General features: G+C 41.2%; 2 protein-coding genes across 12 annotated transcripts in view; one reads left to right on the top strand and one right to left on the bottom strand.

Annotated features, from left to right (window-relative positions):
• LOC103468820 (brain-specific angiogenesis inhibitor 1-associated protein 2-like) overlaps window positions 1-9,141 on the top strand; it is a 59,958-nt gene extending 50,817 nt beyond the window's left edge. For 2 of the 5 annotated variants that reach the window (XM_017306241.1, XM_008416163.2), the window contains 7 exons: window positions 776-1,018; window positions 1,205-1,436; window positions 1,644-1,845; window positions 1,981-2,049; window positions 2,126-2,285; window positions 2,500-2,537; window positions 4,444-5,536. In XM_017306241.1, coding sequence (XP_017161730.1) covers window positions 776-1,018; window positions 1,205-1,436; window positions 1,644-1,845; window positions 1,981-2,049; window positions 2,126-2,285; window positions 2,500-2,537; window positions 4,444-4,528 — 1,029 coding nt within the window. In that variant the 3' untranslated portion in view covers window positions 4,529-5,536. Of the gene's footprint in view, window positions 1-775; window positions 1,019-1,204; window positions 1,437-1,643; window positions 1,846-1,980; window positions 2,050-2,125; window positions 2,286-2,499; window positions 2,538-4,145; window positions 5,537-6,137; window positions 6,181-7,794 lie in introns of those variants that run through there. The other 3 variants (XM_008416167.2, XM_008416164.2, XM_008416165.2) reach the window with 3 other exon arrangements.
• Window positions 9,142-9,238: 97 nt separating this feature from the next.
• Window positions 9,239-25,980, bottom strand: part of aatka (apoptosis-associated tyrosine kinase a) — a 29,329-nt gene continuing 12,587 nt past the window's right edge. For 5 of the 7 annotated variants that reach the window (XM_008416157.2, XM_008416155.2, XM_008416159.2 and 2 more), the window contains 12 exons: window positions 20,696-20,837; window positions 17,412-17,491; window positions 16,864-16,982; window positions 16,687-16,774; window positions 16,415-16,548; window positions 15,939-16,023; window positions 15,729-15,850; window positions 15,186-15,335; window positions 11,409-14,604; window positions 11,181-11,328; window positions 10,749-10,952; window positions 9,239-10,665 (listed from right to left, as the gene is read on the bottom strand). In XM_008416157.2, coding sequence (XP_008414379.1) covers window positions 10,637-10,665; window positions 10,749-10,952; window positions 11,181-11,328; window positions 11,409-14,604; window positions 15,186-15,335; window positions 15,729-15,850; window positions 15,939-16,023; window positions 16,415-16,548; window positions 16,687-16,774; window positions 16,864-16,982; window positions 17,412-17,491; window positions 20,696-20,837 — 4,497 coding nt within the window. In that variant the 3' untranslated portion in view covers window positions 9,239-10,636. Of the gene's footprint in view, window positions 10,666-10,748; window positions 10,953-11,180; window positions 11,329-11,408; window positions 14,605-15,185; window positions 15,336-15,728; window positions 15,851-15,938; window positions 16,024-16,183; window positions 16,330-16,414; window positions 16,549-16,686; window positions 16,775-16,863; window positions 16,983-17,411; window positions 17,492-17,717; window positions 18,434-20,695; window positions 20,838-25,980 lie in introns of those variants that run through there. The other 2 variants (XM_008416160.2, XM_008416162.2) reach the window with 2 other exon arrangements.

The raw sequence follows: 25,980 nt of genomic DNA, 5'->3' as shown, positions 1-25,980 counted from the left end.
TCAGAAAGAAAACAAGAAAAATCTCCTTAATTTAAGATATTTAATCTTACTAAGATTTCAGTTTTTGCAGTGATATGTATTCTTGTTATTGTGTGGGTGTGCATGCTTCAAATGCATGCCTCTCTGTTCCTCAGCAATTTTAAATCCACGGGTAATGGAGTGCATCAGTCACCTGGGATTATGGGTGGGTGAGAGCTGCCAGCCTGAAGATGTGGCTGCAGGAGGACGGTGTGTGTCGACCACATTTTTTTTTTTTTCCTCCCCTTTCCCAACATGAAGTCTAGTCATTAATCAGCATGGGGGTGTGTGTGGGAAGTGTTCACCTTCACCAAACTTATGAACACGCTCCCAGAGAGTTCCTTATGTGCAAGATATCTGTGTTACCAGGGATATGGGAGTTTAATCTCATCGTATGTGAAAGCACAAAGCCAATTTTGTTCTTGTGTGTGTTATTTGTATATTCTCTTTTCTGTTAAACATTAAACAGAATTTCTGCTTTAGTAAAAAAGAACAGCTGTGTCCACAGGCTGGGAAATACTGCAGTGGGCAGCTTGGCTGTGTGATGGTCTGCTTTACCCACGCAGCACATCATCAAAGCTGCACAAAGGGCAGTGGTCAAGGATACACACAGAGAAACATTTATATGGACTGGATATGAAAGGATAGTACTGAATAAAAATGCCTTCTCTGGTATTTACATTGAGCCTATCTTCTTCTAATCTTGCTTTTTTTTCCCTCTGTATTTGTTTCCACCTCCTTGTCTGTGTTCTCTCAGGGAAAAGACCTTTTGACCCAGAAGATCCCAGTGTGGCAGCAGGCCTGCTCAGATCCCAACAAACTGCCAGACAGAGCCATGCTGCTGGCCCAGCAGATGGGTTCTGCTGCTCTTGGAGGCACAAGTCCCCTGCACTCCTCCAAATCCAATCTGGTCATCTCAGACCCCATACCGGGGGCTCAGCCTCTTCCTGTTCCCCCGGAGCTGGCTGTTTTTATGGGGAGCGGCCTCGGACACCCAGCGGTGAGAAAATGAATGGTTGATATTTCATTTATCTGTCTGAACAGCACCGGCTTTAGCTTAGAGCCACGTTAGCACCTTGAGTTGTTCTTTCTGTTTTTATCGGTGCGATGAATCTGTGATTACTGTGATTTAAAATTGAAATATTGTCAGAATTCTTCTGATTTTATTTTCCCCCACTTGCTCCAGAGGCTGATGGGCCCGGATGGCATGTCGATGGTCAATGGGACGACAGGAGTCCACGGCGAGGAATACTGGACAGATGGGGGTGCAATGTCTGTGTCTCAAGTTAGGCCAGCATCCCCTCAGACTCAGGCACAGAGCCAGTCCCAGGTCCAGCCCCAGAGACAGGTCAGCGACGTCTACTCCAACACCCTCCCTGTGCGTAGGCCTGCTCCTGCCAAGAATAAAAACCCAGTGGGTAAGCTGCCATGGACACACCTTGGATTGTATCATACCGTCATCGATCTGTGGCAATTGAAGCAAAACCGTCACAAAAATATTTGATAAACAAATTTTTCTTTTTTTCTTTTTTTTCATTATTGAAATGCATTAGTAGATTGTCACGTAGCATGTGGTAGCTGTCTACTCACCAATCCTGCTTTATTTAAAATTCAACTTTCCTCAGGAGAGACACGGACTCTGCCCAGGTCCAGTTCCATGGCAGCCGGACTGGAAAAGAATGGGCGCTCGCGYGTCCAGGCCATCTTCTCCCATGCCGCAGGCGACAACAGTACCCTGCTAAGCTTCTCCGAGGGAGATGTCATTACCCTGCTAGTGCCTGAGGCTCGTGATGGCTGGCACTATGGAGAAAATGAGAAGAACAAGATGTATGTCTGGTCCATTTCCTCTCAACACATACATACATCTTTTTTTATAATTTATGGATTGGAGAAATATATTTTGAAGGATTTATCTACTTATTAATGTGCGTCATATATTTGAAATGATTTTGTATTTACCAGGCGTGGCTGGTTCCCATTCTCCTACACACGTGTGCTCCCTGAAAGCGATGGCGACAAGCTCAAAGTGAAGTACGTCCCACTTCTTTCGTGAACGGTTCTAAAAGCTCAAACGAGTTCCAGTCTTAAGGCTGATGTCTTTTTGCAGTTCCAGTCTCCATCATGGTAAAAGCAGCAGCACTGGGAACTTGCTGGAGAGCGACGCATCACTGCCCACACCTGACTACGGCCTAACTGCCCGACTGTTGGCACAGAGCTTAGCACAGACCCGCCCACGGCCCTACAGCATGGCAGGGTTCGCTCCACAGGTATTACTAAACGTATCATCCATGACATGTGCAGACTGTACGATTGTTGCACTTGTGTGCTTAATTTGCATCTGAGTTAAGGCTTTGTTGCATAATTGGTTATGAGTAATCCTGCAGTATGTGAAAWGTTAGACTTCTGCATAGTTTTTTGCTGCCACCTAGTGTCTGTGTTTTAAAACAACCAGAATAAAAAATAATTACTTTTCATTTCCAGCCTGCCATTGAGGATTATGACAGCCGCTTTGCCACAAGGTATGTAACCCATTTTGCATTCCCGTGAATTTATAGTCAGTGCTTTTTTTTTTTTGCTTTTTTTTTTACTAATAAATACATGAGTGATTTTGAGTTATGGTAAATAGATTCTTATTGGAAGGAGCGACTACTTCACATGAATCATATGGTTCCAGTTAAATGTCACTTTTACTAATTTCCAAGCMGGAATAAAGTGAATCAGCAAAATATTATTACTGTATCATAAAACAAATTATACACATCTTAGAATTTATTAGGGTTTCATTTGTGCAGTTGATTTGCACCATTGTCATGTGATTGCCCATTGTGAGTAGCTATGAAACAGACAATAGAGCCTACAAAAATAGCTGGACGATGTTTTCCCTGCAATAAACAAAAAAGGAACGTCGGTATTTTCAGCACCACTATTTAGATTTTGTAGTAATAAAGGTTTGTAAGTCTGTCTTTTTTTGGCAGGAAACYTTAGTGTTTTTCGTTAACATGTGTGTTGGAGGAACTGTGACACTTATCTGGTTCAAGGCCATTTTTTGTATTTTACTTTCAAGATGACTATGTGTCATAAAATCAGTATTTTTACTTAAAATACGTTCTATATCATAATATGAAAATTGGGGTGGACAACTGTTTTTTTTTTTTATTTAGTAGAAAATCTTCCATCAGCAGCAACAACAAGCGACTGGTATTTCTTCAGGAGATCAAAACTGAATATAAAACACCCTTTGAAATTGGATACATAGTTTTTTTGTTTTTTTGTTTTTTCCTTTTTAGATTTTTGTCTTTTTCCAAGTGTTACAAAAAAGCAAAATCTACTTTGCTGAATACATTCAGGCAGGATCAGTTTACCAGTTTATGGTCCAATAGCTGTTGGGCAAGTCAATTAGAATTTTATTCATATCAAGTTCTTGATACACTAGGTTTGTTTTAGGGTTAGAATCTAGAGTTAGAGTTAGAATCTAGAGTGCTTGTTCCTGTCTAATCAGCCAGCACATCCTTCTTAAATGTGTGTCAGGTGGTGTGCGCTAAAGAGAGAGAACAGTGTCCTGAGATGGATGTGTATCTGTACAGGTGTTTATGACGTACGTGTTGTGACAGTATACGTCATGCTGACATCATCTCGGCCATTCCTGCCTGGAGCCTTTTGGCACCAAACGTTTAGCTGCTTTCCACAATCCTGTCTGCTCTAAGTGTGTGTTGATTTATTCTGTACCGGTATTACCATCTTCCAGGGTGTATCTACCCTCACAGATGAATATGACATCCCTCCAGCTGTGGAGGTCGCTCTGTAATTTCCTCATCAACAGCAGCTCCTTTCTTGTGTCACCGTTTTGTGTCATAGAAGCAAACATAAACGGTAAAACTTTGATTTGGGGAATAGATTTTGATTTCTGTTTAGAGGTGTTGATGATGGAATTGAAGCTCCAGTCTTTCATGATTTTGGCAGGTGTGCTCGGAGTTTTGTAGGTGGGGTCAACAGCAGATTTCCTGAGCCTTCCCCCCATCTACATTACCTCTGAACGCCACCATGCCTCCTTGTGCCTGTCTTGTCTCTCTCCATTTCTCTCTGAGTGTGTCCGACCTGGCAAGCTTCCTTCTCTCTTTGTTCCACAGTGACAGCCCTGATGGCAAATTGATTTCGACTGTGTGAGAACAGACATACAGACAGACACAGACAGCTCCGGATAGCACAGGGGCCTCCTCCTCCTCCCCCCCAATCTTTTCCTTCCTCTTCCCSTCCCCCTCCTGTCCACTTGTCTGCACCTCTGCCTCCACTCACACCCCTTCTCCGAATGGAAGAGGCCAATTTCATCCCTCCTTTCTGTCCTCTCTTCCTCCCCGGGTCCCTCCTTTTCCTACTCCTGTCCGTCCTGGGTGCTGCTGCTGCTGCTTCTGGCGTTGGTGTGGACAGTAGCGGTTGGTGGGTGGAGGATTGCGTTGAGCGTGAGATCCCGAGCGGGGCCTACCTGCTCGGCATGCAGCGATRCGGACACTGAACACTCTCTCTGATCACAGTCCGCACATCTCGGACTGTCCTCTCAAGAGACTGCCTTTGCTACTGCTCGTCTTTCATGCATGTACATGGTTGTGTCATTTTGTCAGAAACTGAAAGACATGTTCATGTACTGTTCAAGTGCCAAAAGACTTCAATGTCGTTGTACTTAAACCCACTGACTGAATGGCCTTTTTTTTTTTAAAGCACCATGGGGCCCCAATACTGTTGAGTTCCCACCAAAAAACCAGGCTGAAAAAGCTTCGTTTCAACAAACATGTCCAGCAGCTCGCCGTGTTTCTGTTTTCAGAACTCCCACAGGTCCTGCTGTGCTTCCTTGTGTCAGTGCTAGATCTTTCTGTCCGGAGGGTGTGTCATATCTGCCTTACTTTACTTGTTTGTTTGTTTTTTTCGAATAAACACAAACATACAAATTCTTTTGTTTTCTTCCCAGTCCATCTAAAATAAATGTGTGCTTGGTTAAACTTCACACCCTCAGGCATACTTGTTTATTTCCTTGCTTTTGTTTTTTTTTTGTTTTTGTTTTTTTTGCATTCCTGGCTTACTTACTTACTGCCAGATATCTTGGTTAAATTAAAAATACTGTTTACTTTTTTCCCCACTTAAAACTGTACCAGTGAACTTTTTTTGTTAACTATTCTTAAATTACAGCTGTGAATAACTTGAGATTTACTTATCAACACAGCTTTCTGCAATTTTCCCTGTTTTTTTTTTTCTTTGTTTTTTTTTTCCCCCTTCTGATCGTATTCCTTGAGTGGCTGTGCAGTTTTGGTCTTTTCTTTTAAAGGAAAAAAAAAGGGTAATAATAAACACTGTCCTTGTAACATATTTCCAGAAAAAATGGTAAACATACTGATGAGTTGAAGCGTTTATCTTATGCATGCCTTGGAGGGGGAAACCAGAAAAATGTGACACTAAAAATTGACCTTGAATGTATGGTGACTTTTTACAAAGGTATTCTAAATAAAACACATCTCTATATATTAATAAACTGTTCTGGTCTGACGAGGAATCTGTTCTGTCACTGACGAGGCATTTTCCTTGTTTCAGTGTTTCTTTCTGCTTTTTTCTTTAATACTAAAAAGTAACATTTTGTGAGTAGTTCCGTCACGGCTGTGTCCCATGCATGTTTCATCCCTGCCTCCTCCCAACACCCATATTACATCTGCACTACCTTCTGTCCATKTGGGGGAAAAGAAGAAGTAAGTGAAGGTGATGTTGTGTTTTCAGTATTCGTATTGTGGGGAACTGAACTTTTCTTGCCTGCACACATTCCTTGTTGTTTATTTTTTGTTTTGTTTTTTTCAGTTTTTTTTTGTGAGAGTTGTACTTGGTTTAAAGAAATGATTCGTTTCTCGCAGTTGATTTGGTTCRTTCATGGTAATAATCTGTCTCCATTGAGGTTGTGTTGAAGTGAGACGGCATGTAGAGCATGAAGTGTTGCACTCCTGATATGCGTTTTTCATTTAAATCTTACCAACGTACAGTATGTTTGTCTTGCATCAGACTAACAATTGTCCTTACAAGTTGTTGTTCCATGCATGATTTGAGGTATGAACCATTCAAACCCCAAGGTTCTCTTTACCTTCCAGTTTGGGTCCAGAATTGTCCCGGTTCTGAGGGAACAGGACCGCCGTAAGTCCCCCMCAGTCTCCATCGCCTCTCAACAAACTAATCACCTTTGTTTTACTTCTCTTTATGAACGCTTGGTCTCATCTCTTTTTGCTAATCGTCTGCTGGAATAGGATATTGGATATTACTGGTCTTTTTGGTTTTGGCAATCTGGCAGGCCATTGGTTGGGCTATATTTTTTTTTTCTTCTTTCTTTCCATAACCCAATATCATCCAGATAAGACACTAACCATGCATGCCTACATACAGACTCTGACAAATGTGTTAGTACACCTGGTAAGAATGGGTAAAAAGCCTTAAAATGCATTCATTTATATCTTATCTCTCAGGAAAAGTCCAAGCTTTAATTTTATTACATTTGCATTGGGGGGGGGGGGAATCTTAAAAGCATTATTTACTAAATAACCAGTTGTACAACTCTTACTAACTTTAACAGTACATTTAAAATAAATGAAAGAAAGCATTCTTGAGTTTTATTTTGACAAAGATTTATTTGGACATGTCCAAATATGATTCAGTAGGTAGTGGTACGGAATCGTATTAACTGCGACTCTGACATTGCAGCACTGACCCAATAATAATTCTTAATCTTGTGCTGTTTTTATTAAGACTGTTCATTCTCCTCAGAATAATTTATGCTCGAAACTGAGGGCTTGACCTACTTTCTGATTTATTAGGCTAATCACTGTCTGACCACTTGGGAGGCCACTTGTAATTTAATTTACCAATGGTCAGTTAGTCCTTTTGACATGGAAAAACAGAATGACATGTAGATGTAACATTTATGCTCATGATGCATTATACATGCAACAGCCAACAAATGATATGTGGAAAAATATTTGTTAGACACTTTTAAACATGAAGGATTAGTAATGTCGTGGGCTTATTTCTCTTTCAAACACCCCAAGAACTTTTAGTGGCAATGYCATAATCRCATCTTCAAACTGGAAGTTGGTTGATTTTACTTCTAAACTTAAGATGGCATTGATTATGATCTTGAACATTTGTCTAAATTACACAGAAATTGTTAAACCCAAATTTGTCTTGTTGTAGCCCTCCATGTCATCCACAGCTTCCAGCTGGGAAAGAGAGCGCCAAAGAGGAATGGTTAAAAGATGCCTCCGCATGCTCCAACCTTGTAAAATCTTACAGTTGAAAACCTAGTACTGTTCCACTAACAAAATTAGTTTGTCAAAAGTAATCACAGCAGAAATGCCTTCTTTTTTTTCCCCATTTCCGATTTTGCTATAAAAAAAAAAATCTGAAATGGAATATACACCTGGTAATTTTTCCCCCTACTTGATAAATGTGCTGAAATTAAAAGTTGGATTGGATGCTTTTTACACACATTTAACTTAGGATGCCAACACATTTTTCCTCTTCTGTATTACAAACTGTTTTTCATTAATAATGTTTGAAAAGTTTTTCATCTCATGCTTGATCTCACAAAACAGCAACTTTTTTTGATCACTCTTAGACAGTAAAAGTAAACTATACTTGGGTGTGGTTAAAACGTCGAACCATGTTTCCGTGTGTTTGTGTGTGTATAGATAAAATTGAGATCGTGTTGACTAATAACTGTGAGTGTTCCTTGTCTCCTCCCTCATGTCTCTGCAGTGACCGGTCCCTCGAGCTCTTCCTCCGGCCCAACTTCTCTGACGACCGGTCTGCACCCATCTACTACTAGCAACTTGCCGCCGCCTTCTTTCCACTAATGGGCACCTATTCTGTGAGAGGAGAAAAGTAGCCATGATTTGCATGTTTTATATTTGCCACAATAGGGCCCAGAGGTGGGACCGTCTCAACAGATGGCTTGCTCAACCTCAAATTTGGTTTCTTCTTTTATTGAAAATTTTCTTTGAACTTCTTAGAAACCAACAGCTTCAACCACAATTAAATGTCTCTGCCTGAACTTTTAAAGGTGATGGTTTATAGATTTATTAAGTTATTTAGGTCACAGCTGTTCTGGATAAGGTAAGGCTAGGGAGATTTTCCTTTATCTGCTTTTCTGTTAAAAAAAATATTAGTTTTTCTTCTTGGTTTCGTCTTAGTTTTTCTTTAATACTGTAAATACTTCCAGAGGAGTGGAATGTGAAGGCAGGGCCACAGCCCAGTTTGTCACTATGCTTCTGTTAGGTCATTTAGATGATTATATTTTAGTGGTGATGCAGGACACCCAGACTTTCAATCTCCTGTGCCTTCTCTGCTTCTTTGCTGGTTTTGTAAACAAAAAATGTTGTTCTTATTGTTCTATCAAATTGGTTTAAGGGTAATTATGTGCAGTGAAGTTCTGCCTGTGTTTTTTTTATTAATCCTGCCAATATTAATGGGAATATTTCAGTTTTTGGTTTTTTGTTGTTTTTTTTTTTTAAGTGGGCAAGCTCTTCTGTACAGCTACAATTTCACAGTAATACCCTAAAATATTTTTAAATTGCAATTTTTTTTCCTTATTTTAATTTTATTAATTAATTCTGTAAATGACCAGAATATGGGGAAAATCCTAATACTGTATTGTTTTTTTTTTTTTTTTTTTGCTTTTTTTTTTCTTAGCATTGAGGGAGTGGTAGATACTCAGATAAGCTCCAGTATTATCTTTTCAAATCTTTCATTCTCAGTATTACAGGGCACTCTGATCTAAGACACCGACATGTTTTATATAATTTAGGATGTGTGAAGATGAAAACTAAAGAGGTTAAAATCAAAGAAAGAAATATTGTTTGGATGAATGAGCCGCAATGCTTTCCAATAAGGCAATCCCCTCCCAATTATGAGTTTGTTTTTAACACGAGTCATTTACACTGAAATGATCATACTTGCGTCACAATTAAATTTCTTTTTTTATAATTTTTAATTAAACATAGCTGTCCTTGTCTTTATTTCTATCTTCTCCTCCCAGTTTGTACTATATCTATACTGTAAAGAAAATGTGTTTAAATTATCTTGTTAAATAAATTTAAACTTACACAGCTGTCATACTTTGTCTTTGTGCTCTCACATTTGACTGTTGGGTTTCTCAAAAGCCCAGCGACGTAAACCAAATAAAATATACCACAAATACAAGAAGGGGGAAAACGTACTTGGATTTATTCATATTTTTGGAGGGGGGTGGAGAGTACAACAGCGATTACTGAGAAACGAATGGAAACCGCAAAATGTCACTTCTGGTGCATAGAGCAACCTCACCTTCCCCATAGGCGTCTGCCACTTAAAAGCCAATGGGCTTTGCAAATTTTCTTTGGCGAATTCAATAAACGCTCGTCCTGAATTGCATTTTTGAAATGCTCATACAAAAATACTGGTAACATTTTTCTTAAACTTGCACAACTTAAAAGGCAAAGTGAGAGGGAAAGGCATTGAATCTTGGAGCTACAGGAGGACAGAAAGGGAGGGAATACAGCAGTTGATACAGCATTAATAATAATACTCAAGCTACCTGCTACATGTTGATATAATATTCATACAATATACCAGATATGTCCTTTTCTGAATGTCTTGGTTTCACCTCAGGCTCAGGCATTCACCAAAAGTGTAACAGCTCATTTGTATACAAGACATTTTTTTTACTCATTTTCTTAGAAAAGATAAATTAACATGACAAGTGACATTCCACATTTATGACTGGGATGTTTACAGTGACACCACAAAGTTCTGTGGAAACACCTCTCAATCCATCCGATTCTATTAAGAAAACAAAAAGGAAAAAAATATAAACGAGTAAACAAACCTGCAGCTGGCACAGTGAATGAAAACAGAATATCTTGTGGTTGCCCATTTTGTTCCAGTTTGGGGAGATGAAGAGTAGCTAAGGCTACACAAAGTGAAATGTAAACCAAAAGGACTGATAATGGTGACTTGGGCGTTTACGCGTCAATCGGTTGAATTTTCGCTCAAAGTGCCACGAAGTGAATATTATGTGATTTCAATTTAAAATACCCCCCAACTTTTATGGCTTTCTATGAAGAAACTGTCAAGTACAGTTTTCTGCTTTTGATTAAATAATCAATAACAGTCTTAAGGTTGACAGAACTAGTTTCCAAGCGGATGTGAAAAGGCAGCCAATGGGAGAAGCAGCTATGAAGCCTTGCTTATTTTTCCATTTATGTTTTAAGCGGAAAAACTGTTGCCAAAAAGGAACGGCAGCTTCATAAAGCAAAATTATGTTAGATCTGCAGAAACAGGATTTTTTTTTTTTACCCCAAACTATATTATATAAATTTGTGTCCACCTTCTGCAGTTCTTAAAATCAAATTTCCTCTCGTACTGCTATTGCACTTATGTCAAGAAATAAAAGGTTTGTGCAAATCAATAAAGTATCTGACCACAATATGAGGCAATGTCTCATAAAGGTTCTCGAAATCAGTTGTCCCAAAACACTAATAAAAATAAAACTCTTTATATCATCTTGAATATAATAATGCTGCTTTTGTGTCTCCGCCTCCTGTGGTCTCTCCTTTAAGACTCAGTGTTTTGGGTTATCTTCGGTATTCCCTGTTGGACACAAGAGATTTTTGAATGCAGAGCAGCATATAACGAAGCACACCAAAGTGTGTAGGTGGGTGTTTATTACTTACCTGTTGCTGTGTCTGTGTGGGAGTCAGATACGTGTGTGATGGAGAATCGAGAGACCATGAAACGGTTAACCGGAACAGCAACGGGCTTCGGAACTTCAGGTGTATCTGTGATAGAGGTTTGTGAGGACTCGGGATCGGGAAAGGTGTCGAGTGAGGGTGGACAGGTCTCCACACAGTCCTCATCTTCCCATTTGTAATTTTCATCTGCGTAATGGTAAAACATAGTACATTTTAGAGCTACACTGATGAGCATCAATTAGTAACATGAAGACGACACCTTTTAGCTAGAGTGGCCCTGACTGTTTGCCAGCAAGTCAAAAGCTGATAAAGCTGAGTTATTAAATAGAGATTCTATTCAAAGGGAAATTTGTGTTTCCAGTCAGAGCATTAGCTAAAAGTTTGGAATAAACAAATGGCATTCTTAGTGCATACCCTCTTCAGAGTTGTTTCCCTCTGTTTCTTTAGAAAAACAGTGAGCATCGCCGGATTGAGCTTCGAGGTCTGGGTTTGACGTTTCTTGCTCGCTGGGCTCCTCTCCAGTGGGAAACGAACAGTCAGCCAGTTCTCCAGTGGGACTCTCCTGAAAATTACGTTGTTTCATTCATAAAACTCTCAGAAGCCAATATGGTGCAACATTTGATACGTTAATATGCCATATACCTGGTCGAACAGAAACACTGTCACGTCGTCAAAAAAGGACACTGCTTTTTTCTTCCTCTCCAGCTCCTCACAGAAGGACTGGGTAAGCATGGAGGGCATCTTCAGGAGGCTGCGAAGGTGTCTCGCCCTGCTGCAGTCGCTCACCACCACCGGCACTGTCCTGAAATCCTCTTCGCTCTCCTCGCTCTCTTCATCCTGGATGTTGTAGGTTCTCAGCTCTTCGTCAGACTCGCTTTCGTCAGAATCGTCTTCGTCCTCAGCCTCTTCCAGCGGAGCTCGTACGTCTTCTCCGCAAAGCTCCAACAGCGACGAGGAGGTGGAAAGGTCCCGAGGGCCGTTGGATTCCTCACACAGGCTGTCGCACTCCTCTGCGTCGATGTCCTCAAAATCCTCCTCGTTTATTCTCCCACCCTCCCTTTGGTTTCCTTCATTGACGTGACTCTGTTCAGGCACCTCCTCCTCCTCTGTGGATTCCTCGACATTTTCCTTTTCTTCCCGGGGTTTTTCTCTGCATTCGGAGTGGGAGCAATGAGCGATGGATGAATGGACAGATGAGCAGCTTTCTGCTCCCCTGCTAGCCTCTTCGTGGTTTGCAGAGACTTCCAGGAGAGAAGAGGAGGGTTCTGACCCACTGAAGGAGTTCAGCTCAGATGCAGGCTCGTTCCCCGAATGTTCCGTGTCCAACCCCAGGTCATCAGCAGGAGCAGCTTCTTTGGTGAGGCACCCACCCATCTGCGGAGGAAATGGTGACAGCATGGACAACTCGGGTGTATGAATATTGTTGCCTACGTAGGAACTGGCCTCTGAGAGATTTGCCAAAACACAACTTTTGAGTTGTCTCAGGTTTGTTAAATTCCTCCCACAGTTTAGACTGCTTTCAAGAGAATGCTCAACTGCAGAGTTAAAAGTATTGTCAGAACCATGTTTCTTCGATTCTGCAAAGAACCCATTGTCTTCCTCTTTGGGACTCTTGTCACTTTCTACGTCGTAGTCCGAGAAGTAGGCTGAATCCCTGTATTGATTATCAACAAGGCTCTTCACATGTAGCTCTGAGGTGATTGTTGAAGTGCAGACACCTGGCCCTAAACCAACATGCAGCGCAATTTCGGATTCTCCACCCAACCCAGGGCAACTTTCACCACCATGCGGATCTCCGAGCTCTTTGAACATAAACTCTGGAGATTCATTATTTTCTGTGTCATAGCCACTGTCCAGAGATTTGGGCAGGATGGGTGTGTTGTAGGGATCAGGGCTGAAGGCCTGGTCGCAGGAGCTTGCCACAGATGAGACTACATTAATGGCACCCAAAGAATCTGAATTCACCTCTGAAATCTTTTTTGGGCTGAGGTCCTCCTCCTCAACCTCACTCAGGTCAAGGTTGAAGTCAGCAAAGATCCCTGATGTGATATCGGCCATGTCATCTTCCTCATCCTCACTGTAGTCACCGAGTTCAACCAGGCAGCTGCTGGAGTCCCTAATGTTCACTGCATGTTGCTGGTTTCTGCTGCTTTTGGACGGCTCTGAATAATTCAGCCTTAAGCCACTCAGGCCAACAGATGTTCCAGCTGAAACTCCCTGCCAGATGTTGCTTCTCTGCATATCAGACAAGATCCCTGTTTGATCAGTCTGAGGGTCAATATTTTCTCCACCTGCACCACTGCTATTCTTTCTTGGGCTGATAAGAGCATTGCTGCTTTGAAAGATATCCAAACTCGCAAGCTTCTCCTCTTGAGTCGACTCTTTGTGGCATATCTGAATGTAAGAGTCTAAACCAACGGACATGCATAATGCACTCCATTCAGGGCCTTCTTCGTTGCCCCCCAAGGTGCCACAAGGCTTAAAACTTTGGAAGGTTCTCGTGGTGTCCTTGGTCAAAGCCCACGCATCTGTCGTGTCAGATCGAACAGCCTCGCAATTGTCATTCCCACCGTCTGCGTGTCTGCTGTCAAAGCTGTTGTTGTTTGCTGAACGGTTTGAGATCCAGTTGGTTTTATCCTCAACTTCTCTACTTTTCCGTCGACCCGATTGCAGATCGCCGTCATCCTCTCCTACATCTGTATCAAAGTGGTTTATAATGGGTAGCGTCTTTCTGAGGGGGCCCAACATGTTATGGCAGCTTTCGTTGACTGTGCTGTGGCCTGTGTGTGGCTCAAGGTACGGATCGCAGAATCCTAAACTGGGGCTGCTGACAGCCTGGGATAAACTGCGTGGGTTTTCTAATGCACCATCTGTACGAAGATGGTTTGTTTGAATATCTGGTGTCTTTTCGAGGGGAGAGGATTGCTTCTGTGTATTAGGTGGAGGTGAGTCATCACAGTAGATTGCATTACTGCTATAAGACGGAAGTGAATTGTAAGAGCAACCTGACTTTACTGGACTGTTGTTAGACGAAGGGCTCAGCAGTGGGTGTGTGTGTAGTTGAATGGTGGGACTTGAATCATTTGATCTGGTGCTGTCAGTGGTGGACCAGTAAAAACTAGCTTTGTTTTCGGATGACAACCTTCTGGTAGCAGATTCCAGTTCTGAGCAATAGTCGCCAATGCCATCATCAATCTTGATGTTGCACTGGACAGGTTCTTCTATACGAATGTAATACTCGCTGCTGATAGAGGGGCTGTGGGCACTCAGCACTGGAACCACACTGGTGTGTTCTGATTCATAATAGGATGGGGACTTGCTTGATGTCAGACTGTCAGCCTTGCAACCCACTGAGGTACTCCCTGTGTTAGAATAGTAAATATCCTGGTAGTGTGGGTTCTCCTGACCCAGTTGCCCGCTGGTGGAGGAAGAGCAATAAGGCTGCTCAGCTCGGGCCGGCTCCCACTTATACTCGAAATTGAGTCCATGGCTCGTCTCGGTGACGGTCAGGAGGTCATCCCCCGTGTCAGAGTGAAAGCTGTCAGAGAAATGCTCCAGGAGGGGGAAGGAGGAAGAGGCAGAAGAGGCCAGCTCCGCTGCCTGAGTTTGGTCTGCACTGGGGATGTCAGCAGGGGTGGGAGTGAAGACCAGGGATGCGGATGCAGCTGTGTGCGACGTGCTGCCAAGCAAATTGGGTTTCAAGGCGTTCCAGCGTTGCTCGAAGTCTTCCTCAGCTTCACTTGAGCCTTTGGCACACAGGTATGTGACCAGAAGGTGCACTTCCTCACTGCTGGGCCTGAGCTCTGGCTGCAGCCAGCAGAACTGCATAACTTCATACCTGAAAAAGGTGCAAAAATATTTCACTTTCTTACCAGCTCTGACAAAATTAATGGTATTCCGGACGAGGAGGAGACGTTAAAGAATTGATCCTAGATAAACAGCTAAGCAATTTACAGAGAAACCTCAGAGGTCAGCACTTTGCAGCTACACCTGGCATTTATTTACAGCTCTGGCCAATAGCTTGCAGGGTACATGAGGAGGGTGAAGTATGGCTGCTGACTCAGTTGAAATATTCTCTTTGTGTGTCAGTGTAGCTTAGTGCCAAACGTCTTTCTCATTGAACAACAACAGTGAAAAATTAATAGGCATAAACAATGTTCAGCTGTCTTGGAGGTGAAGATGGATGAGGTGATTTAACTCTGCTTTATGCCAGGAGGGTCATAAAGAATAGGAAGACTATTGATTAGTTGCTCTCACTTGCAATGGGAAATATCACTGCAACGGTCAGATGCAACAAAACATTGGCTATTAATGAAACAATTGGCCAGTTAGGTGATGTTGAATATCTAAAGTCCTAACATGTCTAGGGATCAATGTCGTAGTTGCCCTAAGTGGCTAAACATGGAAAGCATGTCTCACCAGCGGTCATCCAAGGGGAACTGCAGCTGAGGTTTCGGTAGCTTGAGCTGCTGCTCCTTCACAGCATATGTCAACACCTGTCTGTCAGAGTAATGTCTGTACGGCTGGTTTCCCAGCTCATACAGCTCCCATAAAGTCACACCCAAAGACCTGGAGGAATGGAAGAAATGGAAGTCAAGATGCTTGATGCTACAAAATGAAAAAAAAAACAACAACTTACAAACAAGGACAACATTAATAGCAACACAGTGCCACAAAAAGTATGTTCTTAGTTGTAGAGATCATCATTTTTTGCTTTTTTATCACACTTACAGATGATTTTTTTTATTTATTAAAAAATTGAAAATTTTGAGACAAATAAGCAAACCCAGAAGACAGTTTTAAGCTTCCATATACATTTTCAAGGCATTGTAAATAAAAAAAAATAGTCCTGACAATAAATTAAACAACATTAGAAGAAAAAACAATATCTAAGGATGTTACATAGCCTTAATGCAGCTACGTCTGTGGCCAAATTTTACAAACTTCTTTCAAAATTCTCACCATATGTTGCTGCTTTTGGTTTGATCAACAACCAGCAGGTTTCCATGGACTTCATCTATGAGTTCTGGTGCGATCCAGCGCAGAGGCACCCAAATCTGGTCTTGGGTAATGAAATAGTCATCCTGCATGAGCAAACACRGAGCAAGAGGTTTATCAATGGGAAGGGGGCAAAAAGTAAAAGAAAAATGTATCTTTTATTATAGAGCTGACCTTATATCGGCTGTGAGACAGCCCGTAGTCGCCGATCTTCACAGACATTTCTGATGTAAGAAGGCAGTTTCGCAGGGCCAGGTCACTGTTGTGCCAAAGAGATACTGAGATGAACTTTAAAAAATAATGAATCAAGTGTTGATAAACATCTTTTGTAGAAGTCTACTGTTCCTTCTTCTTTTTTTTTCTTTTTTTTAAACCTGGTTGTGCAAGGAATGAAACATTCAGTCTTCATCCCACCTCACCTCTTTTATATGTTGAGTTTTTCAGCATGGCGGTCATGGCAACGGAAAGAGGTTCGCCCCCAGCAACAAAATCACTGATGCTGGAGTTTGTGTCAAGCACTCAGGCAGCACCAGGATGTTGTTGCAGGAAGAGACCAACAGGGGGCACACAAAGCCTTTGATTTGACGTTGCTCATTTAGTGCAGTGAAAGCAGGTTTAATTGCAAAGAGACTGAGACCATTATTATGTACCTGTGGATAAAATTGTATTTATGTAGGTGCAGGAGTCCTGAAGCAATGTCACAAGCCATTCTCTGCAGGATCAAGGCGTCTGGAGTCTCGGAGTCAGTAGCCCGACAACTGCCGAGGTAATTCTTAAGATCTCCCTGAGAGGAGGAAGAAAGGAAATGAGGGTTTTAAGTGTCCAGTCTGTGTATGATTACGAGTGATGCAGGGCCAAGAATAGAAATAAGGAGGTATTTATGAGGGAGCAAACAACATTTTATACTAAATTGTTTTCATACCAGAGGACAAAACTCCATGACCAGTAGATAGGGAGTGACCTCTGAACACTGCGCCAGGCATTGCAGGAGTGCAGGATGCTGAAGGGTTCTGGCACAACAATAAACACTTAAATAGCACACATTCTAAGAATAAAAAATAACATTAGACTGAAGTTTGTTACTTTTCATGGCACTGACCGATATGACTGGGCCTCTTCTAGGAATTGGATCTGGTCCTGGACGCTTGCGCTGGCTTTCAGCTCCTTCACCACCACCTGGGTGGTGCTGATGCCTGCAGTGACCTCCCCCAACAAAACCTGTGGGATTATGGAAAGAAAGAACAGAACAGCCAAAGTAGTTTTTTTTTTTTTTTTCAGAGACTGGAGACATTAAGTAGAAACAACATCGATATAAAGCTGCAAAGTTTAAAGCTGGAAGAGGGAGTGGTGTGAGGAGAAATTCAAGAGCTGCAGTAACGTGTGTTAAACTACAAGAAATCCACTGTAACTGTGAGTTTCTTCTCCTTTCTCCCACAGAACTGACACCCTGACAGAAGTGCCAAAGATTTTCCTCGGCCTTCAGAGCTTCAAGCCATTAAGCTCACATTCCAGAGAGTAAAAACATCAAATGTAGTAAGAATAGTACAGATAATAAGTCATAGCAATTAATTATGATCAGGCGGGTGAATCAGTTGATCTGGACTCTATTAGAAAACTTTGTTAAAATAAAAAATAGAATCAAGTTACCTTTCCAAACCAGCCATGTCCGATCTCTTTCAGATACAGCAGACTGTGGCGGCCAATGTCAGAAGATTTCAACAGCTGTACTGAAAAGGAATAACAAACAACACACAAAACTACTATTAGACTGGACAGAACTGCATACTGTACCGGTTGATTTGACATGATAAGAAAATAATTGAAAAACGAAGTAAAGCATTCACAAAAAAGTTGATCTGCACTAAAATAAACTCAACATACCAGCATCTTGGGTAAAATCGCTACATGGGAAGCACGGTTTTGCACATTCACATTTCTAGTGAAATGAATTACCTCCTTGAATCCTCATGGTTCAGGAAACAGAGATGTCCATGATGAGTGTCGAGATGATAATGATAGCGAGACGGAGTGGCCAGCCGCTCTCAGTACCGTGACGGGGTCTGAGTCCATGACCCCGACTGAAATGGCGCGCCGGTTCAGAGTGTGAGAACCAAGAGCCCGAGGCCCCGGCTCCTGCCCCAGGGCATCTCAGCCCCCTTTGTGTGTATGTGAAAGAGAGCCCAACAGTCTCAGTGTGTGTGAGACAGCCTCGGCAGGATTTAACCCGCCGGGCCCTCCAACAGCTGAACAAGCTCACCACTCTGCCTCGCTCCATCTGTAGCGCGCTCATCCTCCAACTGGGACGTACACACAAACATGCACGCTGTCCCCCTCTAGGGCTTTCCAGCTGTTGAGCAAATACTGAAATCCTTGGTTCCGACACAGTGCTATACTGAATCTACTGTAAAACGTCACGGAAAAAGAAGAACCTCTAAGCCAATCTACCGATGGTTCCTTCGTCCCCGCACGCAGATTTTTCTGGATATGCATCGAGCCCGGTGTGACCGTCACACATGTTGGTTGTATGCCGTTTGACGCAGAAGCTCTGTGTGCAGCTTCAAGTTACCCAGTAATGACATAAAGTCCACATAATGCCCCCCTGTCACCAAGGACAGCAGCATTCCTCAACCGAAGATGAAACAAACACTGCTCTGTCCAATGCAAAAAAAAAAGATCTCTGTCATACACATTCACCACCCCTATCTCAGCCCCCCTCCCCGCCCTCTACCCCTGCTCTTAGGCCCTGGTGCATGCCACCAACCTTTCCCTGTCTCTCTTCATTCTGTCACAGTGAGGGCACTGTATTCACCCTACAATGCCAGTCCTCCACTGGTGCGTTCCGCGGACGTTTTAGCCCAGCCTTGCGCTCCCCCACTGGCCAGCTGGCTTAAAGCAGTGCTATTGTTCAGTTCGCTCACTCATACGCTCACGCTGTGTCTCCTGGTACCTAGTCCACCAAGCAGACACATGCACACACACGCACATACACACACACACACACACATACACAAGGCCCATTCTCTGCTACAACCCTGGATGGAGGTTGTCACAGCCATAACAGACTTGACACCTCACTTCACTTCACAACCACCTCGGCTTACTGATGAGTCACTCCTTCACGAAAGAGTTGAAGAGCAAAATAATTAAAATGCTGCATTATTCCTAACTTGGACATCATGACGCTGATTGTGCATTTGTGTCCTGCTCGCTGCATTCCGAACGAAGATGGTACAATCGAGCCTTGTAAGATCTGTGGGATGGTGGAATGAAACGAGCTCACACGCACACTTTGAAGCGTCTGTCGAAAAGCATAATTTGATCTTTTGAATAAAAGATAAAAGCAACAAATTGGAAAGCAAGGATGTCAGATCAATGTGAAACACTGAGCTGTGTATCCATCCTGACTCATAATTGATCTTTGCAGCGAGCAGCATTCATATTTTGTTGTACAAACTGTTCAACAAGCATTTTTTTAATTACAACAGTTATTAATTTATTGCATATGTTGTTATAACTGTGGCGAATAATACCCTGGTCATTGTTAATATGGTTTTACTAATTATGAATGGCTAACTAAACTAGAATCATTCACTTTATGTGTATAGATTTGTCTGAATCACTTCAAATACCTATAAATGACATACATTTCCTTTTGTATTAATCCTCCAAGAATCTAGAAGTAGCATTAAGTTTCACTGTGTTTACACGATCACCTTCCTTGTCTTTATTCTGAGGCTAAAACAATCTTTCTTTCACAATCTCTCCTTTCACCATTTGCTCATTCCTCGCCCTGCAACACCTGCACCAATCACACAGCCGTCGCTACGAGGGACAGAGGCAAGACCGTGGATTGGCTGCGAGCCCGAGGCTGCCTTGTCCAATCACTCCTCGCGCTCTCATCCTGGGATGCCGAAGAGCAGCAAGCTACAACCTTCCTTTCTAACCGAGCCCAGCGCGGCGCAGACAGCCGGTGAGTCATGCAGGGGCGAGACAAATCGAGGATGTGCCACATGCTGACACAGAAATGAACATGCACGTTTTAACATGAGACAGGATGACCTGACGAAATATAAACAGATGAAATAGGGAAAAAGCCCAGATAAAACTATGGAGGAGGTCATTTCCTCTCAACAGAACATCCTTATACATACAGTTGAAACTCCACATTTAAAACTATTTCGAAACTATTTCATTACATTTCATTACATTACGCAAAAAAAAAAAGATAAAGTAGAATCATTTACACCGGCAGATGATTGTATATATTGATAGTTTAATCTGCTGCACATTTGTAACAATAATAATCATAGATGGAAAAATACATTAAAAAAAATTCAGAGTTCACTTTCTAACATTAAAGATTGAACAATGGCAGAATTGCTTTTTCAACAGTTTGACTTGAGACAAATACTATGAGTGTCCTTCCACAAACTTCGAACAATAGAGTTTTGGCCTATTTCTCCTGACGGCACCGGTGTGGTCTTTTTACCTCTGCCCTCACATTTTCTGTTGGACTGAGATCAGGCTTTTTTATAGCCCCGGCAAAGTACTGACCTGGTTGTTCCTAAGTCACTTTGTAACTCATCTGTTCGCATGCTTAGGGTCATGGTACCGAGTGTGAATCAAAACCTTGGATCTATTAAATATGTACATATATTTTTTTGAAAAATTTTATTTCTCTCATTATTCTGGCATTTAGCAAATTGAAATAAAGTCAGCGACACTAACTGACTTGTAGCAGAAAATGTATGGGACTTATATATTTATGTACTGCATATAAATGTCGAGTTTCAGCTGTACGTATGAGGATGTTCTGTTGAGAGGAAATGACCTCCTACATTAGTAATTAATGTCAAGAAGGTTTAGCTAATATGTGGTAATCCCATTTAGAAAAAAATAAATAAAAATGCTGTGACGGTGTAGTTTCTTACTTGATCTGCCTGGCTGCTTRGAGACAGGCAGGGAGACCTCAGTGAGGGGCAGGATGTAAACCTCGGGCCCGTTCTGGGAGGAAGGCGAGGCCAGAGCGGAGAGGTCTGCCTGGTACTCTTCTCCCTCTGTGTTTTCAAATTCCTGTTGCGAGGACAGACACTCGGATTAGTCATCTGCTCCCAACTAGCGAGTGGGAGACAATGGCTCAACTGTCTGGGCATTAAAATACACTGAGGCACATTCACCTACCCATATACATTAGTCATGTAGATTGTGATGCACATTAAGATGCTCACTTTCTAATGCRAATGGATATTCAAATTGTATAAACAAAGACTTTCTTTAATTTCATTAGAAGAGAAGTTCAATGAAAAACATACTGGGCTGTATTTTATCAACTATCTTGATGCTTTTCTTAAAGGATTTTCGAGATTTTGTTGATAAATATCGATAGCACTCAATGTGAACTCATGAAAAGTGCAGAATATGTGAGCCATGCACAGATCTAGGCAACTTAGCTTCCTCGTTGCTAATACTGTGGGCTGCATCACATAAGACCTTCACAGTGCAAAGCTAAATATCAAAGTGGTTTACTGATATTTACTAAAGAAGAGGTGCAGTGAAGTCAGGAAATGGCAGATTAAATGTTAACGCTTGTTGAGAAGATCAAAAACTGACACACATTAAGCATAAAAAAATAAAACATACATTTTATTTAGTGACGGAGCAGTAAATTTGACTGCCATCTAGGCAGGAAATTAAGCCTGGAAACCCAAAAATCTATTAACTGATAATGCTTGAATTTTCAAAATGTGACATTTTTTGAAAATTCTATATTTTAATTGCCTCCTTAGGGATACCTAAAGATTATTTTTTTTAATTGACTGGACTGTAATTAACACTATTATGTGACTTTTGAAGGCAACTGGTCTGGATTTTATTCGGTGGTGTTAGAGGAAAAGGAATTAAGATGCACACCACACGTTTCAGATTTTTCTTTGGAAACAAAAAGAAAAGAGAAGATCAACATTTTCTTCCACTTTACAATTTCATGCTACATTTGTTTTTGTTTTTCACATAACATCCCACTGAAAGGAATTGAGTTTTGTGGTTGTAACATGACAAAAGTTAAGGCAGTGTGAATACTTTTACAAGACCCAGATTATGACATCATGCCAAACCAAGACTGCAGTTAAATCTTTTACTGTGCATTACACAAAGTATGACTAACCTTTAAAAAGAAAAGGTTAACTGTCTACTCTACATTAGGAGAAGGTAAAGAGAGTGTGATCTATATTTAGCCGACGTAGAAAAATGGCCTGTCCCCTGCTGCACATCTCTCCTCCACTTTCAACACACACATATGCAGCAGTAGCGTAGAAAAGCTGCGAGGCTCTCTTGCCCCATATCCCACCTATTTCTCTTTGCTTTTTGTCTGATTTATTTCTACAACCAATCTTCCTGCCGCTCGGTCCACTGCAGTGTCCTTGTTCGCTAACCGTTGTGCAGCAATCCCATCATAATCTTTCTCAAACCATAGGGTTCTTATTTGCTACGTCAGCTTCACTGTTCGATATTATGTCACACTGCACAGATGAACTCAGGCTTTTGTCATATGCCTCACATTTAGAAGAAATACAGCGACATCATTTGTTCATTTTCCGCTTCTCTTCACGGCTGTGGTAAATGCTAATGTTTTTTTTTTTCTTTTTCAAAGTCCTATTAGAAAGATGGAACTACACTTTCTTTTTTATAATTTACCAAATATGTTTTTGTCATTTCAGCCACTTTTGATTTTATTATGAATGCAGTATGTGTCTCGTTAGGTAGCAGCTTTGTTAAAGGAACCACATTATCAAGATTAAATATATTTTTGGCCTGAGAAATCGTGTTTTATTTGAACAAATAACGCAGTTGAACCTCACTTACATTTGGAAATGTGCAGCTTTGTGGTGCTCAAGGTGAGGGTATCAGCAGACACTAAATTCTTGGTTACAGCTTCAAGCAGAAATTTCTCAAGGTACACTAACAAGCTGATTCACAGCAGGACTTCGGCTGTTTTTCCACAAAAAAATATCTTGCAATTTTGTCTGTAAATTACTAAGTTACCCCTTTGCTTCACAAATTACGCTTCCAGTCTTTAAAGTAAACAGCATCTCTTCATTCTGATGTAGTTTTTCTAAGTTTAAACGAGGTGTTATCGATGCAGTTGGAGGCAGAACATGTCCGTATTTATGCAAATTTATGCAAGATACAGTAAGTCCAAAATGCATCCAATTCTCAAAGACCACTACTAAGTGCATAGAGATAGCCAGTGTGAAATATTTACCATTTGCTGAAATCGGGTGGTGTTTGCAACAAAGGCATAGAAACAAAAGGGGGAATAGAAAAAAAAAGAATAGCTGCAGGCTTTGAAAAGAAGGGCGAAATGTCATAGGCATTATTATTAATAATGTCTATAAGGTTAAACTTCATGATGAAAACACTGTTTCAGTTTAGTTTTATATTGAGAACTGAATTGACTGCATCATGCCCAGGCGTTAATAAAAAAGAATGAAATTTAAATATCAGCTCATCGAGCCACATGATCCTTATGGATCTCTGCCTCAATTAGTTGTGTAAGAAAACCTGCAATGATCACCCAGCGATAGCAACTAATGGACTTTTCATTTGTATCTATTAATATGTAAATAACAACCAGAATAAGTGGTTTATTTATTCAAACGTATTTAACTGCAATCAGTGCGTCATATCTTAAGTAAATCAATCAAAGGAATTAATCATCCAAATGTTTCTGGAATTAAATGACTTAGAAATACTATCCTGATTTCTCCTGTTTTACAGTGAAATTATTTAAAAGCAGTGTTGATTAGTACTTGAATCTTATCAGGACCTGGAGCTAGCACTGTTTAGCTGAGCGGAGACATTTATCTTTAACATTTTCTCTCAGAGTCAGTGCCACTCTTGATGTCGCAAAACACCTAACCACATGACCCCCTCAGAATTACAGCACATATTGTTAGTATATTTAATTTAGAATCACTGGTTTTCGAAATCAAGCTGCAGGGCTGCATTCAATCATGTGAAGTCGCCCATTTTGTCTGCAGTTAACTATGTGCAATCATAAAGTAAAACTTGAAGCAACAGCCGATTTCAAGATAAGCAGGGAAAGTAAAAGGGAAAACGGGATAAGAGCTAGTTGGACCACGAGTTGATATCTGGATAGCTCGGCGTGTGTCGGAGTGGCTAAACGTGCGCGCACGGGAATGTGTGTATGTGCGCTTCTCATTCAAGACGACCATCTGCCACTCTCCTCTGAGTGAAGTGTGAAAGCGAGCACCTGGCTGTGAGTCAGCAGTGCGTAGATCCCAGGAGAGCCTTCAGTTTAGAAAGCACTTAATACCCAGCCACACACTGCACGCTCCGGTAGGAACACAGCGATGGAGAAGAATAATGAAGCTTTTACCAGAGTGCGGTCCCACAAGAAAGCAAATAAGCTTTTGGAGAAAAGAAGATGAAGCGTCGGAGCTATTGGAGTATTTCTCTTTAATTCCTGCTGCTAATTTGAGGCATTTTAGACTCACCAGTAGGTCTGTTTGTAGTAAATGCGGTTTGAAGCTTTGACTCATTTCTCCTGAGGTGTCCGTGAGCAAAACACTTAGTCACAACCAAATGTTTGGTGGCCAAATGTTCACTTTAAAGACTGGAAGATAATATCACTGGAAGAATCAACAGCGCCATTTTAGCAAGTGCAGCAACCTGTCCTGTACAGCTGACCCCTGTACTATTGACACCAGTGGGACATCTGGACTAAAAACATATTTTTATTCAGTCAAGAAATTTGCTTCTAGTGTGAAGTGAACCACATGTCTCTCAAAATACAAAACAGTTTTAAAGTAAAAAAAAGTATTTTAAAAATAGCATTTGTTTTTTAAATATGTCCATTCCCTTGTCAATAGACAGTAGAAAGATATTTATTGGTAATATAGCAATGAAACCTTTTTACAATTGCTGACCAGCTTTTTTGAATGATCCCACTGATATTTTGAAAAAGTCTCTTTAATCAATGGCTCTAAGGTCTCCACTCATCGCTCTAATCTTTTGGGCAGAGAAATTTATTTTAGATCATTTAACATTTGTCCAGCCTGAGGGCCAGAGACGGAAATAAACTCGCATCTGTGTCATGCCATGGTAATGACTCAGGAAAACAGAGATTCATGGATTATTCAAAATTCTGTATTAGAAACTCAGATTAGTTTTCAAAAAGTAAAGTGTGAATCAGTTTACAGTTAAAACAATATTTAATTAATTTTATATATGTCACTACAATGATTACCTCTGATAAAACTTTAGTAATATTTAAGATTTAAGTTTTTCTTACATGTGAAACTCCTCACCACAAACACAAACAGTTTTCTAGAGATTACTTTCAAACTTTATCCAGCTGTAGTTTCGTGAAACAGGCATAATAAACTGGCATATTGCCGAGGCAACAAAGTGCCAAAATAAGGGTTCTGTGAGGATTGAACTCATGATCTCCTGCATAAGTCAACAGTGTCTGAAGGAGCCATGAATTCATAAATACACTTGGACCATATTAATAGAAAAAACATCAATGCTCTTTCATGAGGTGTTAGATTACAAGAACATACACATGAAACAAAAAATGTTATCTTGTGATTTTTTTCAGGGGCTGGGAACAAAATGAATGCTAAGCGTTCTTTAACTGGCCGCCCCTGTTTTTGAAATATAGCTGGGCACCAATGGAAACAGCTACATAGATATGCATATTGTGCTGAAAAACAATTTTGCTGTTGCGCACAGCGTTCCATGAAAAAAGTCAGCCGAGACATCTGTCCTCTGCCTGACGAAAATTTTTAATCCTGTATTTCAGACTGCAAGCTGATTTGTGTTAGCAATCTTAAACTAAGACGGTGCTGCTAGGGGTTGTGAATGTAAGTTATCCACTCTAAGCTCCATTAAAATGCATGAGGAAAAGGACTTGACAAAATTAAAAGATATCTAAATGCTAATTCTGTGTAGGAGCAGGACGTTAAAGGGGACGTTTGAAATTCTTCGAACATGCAGCATGTTGAGAGATTCTGCTCTGGAGACTTCTCTGTATTTAACAGTGTAGATTACTACTTAGACCGGATGCACTGCTTAGTTTGATGAACATGTTTGACACAGTGTGAGTCGCTCATGCTGGCTGTCAAAGGTAACACAAACAATGTATGGCAGTCTGGGATGGCTGTGTGTGTGTGTGTGTGTGTGTGTGTGTGTG

Source organism: Poecilia reticulata, linkage group LG8, assembly GCF_000633615.1.
Source record: "Poecilia reticulata strain Guanapo linkage group LG8, Guppy_female_1.0+MT, whole genome shotgun sequence".
NCBI lineage: Eukaryota > Metazoa > Chordata > Actinopteri > Cyprinodontiformes > Poeciliidae > Poecilia > Poecilia reticulata.
The sequence above is the reverse complement of the archived record's forward strand: the minus strand, read 5'-3'. Positions and strand labels throughout refer to the sequence as shown.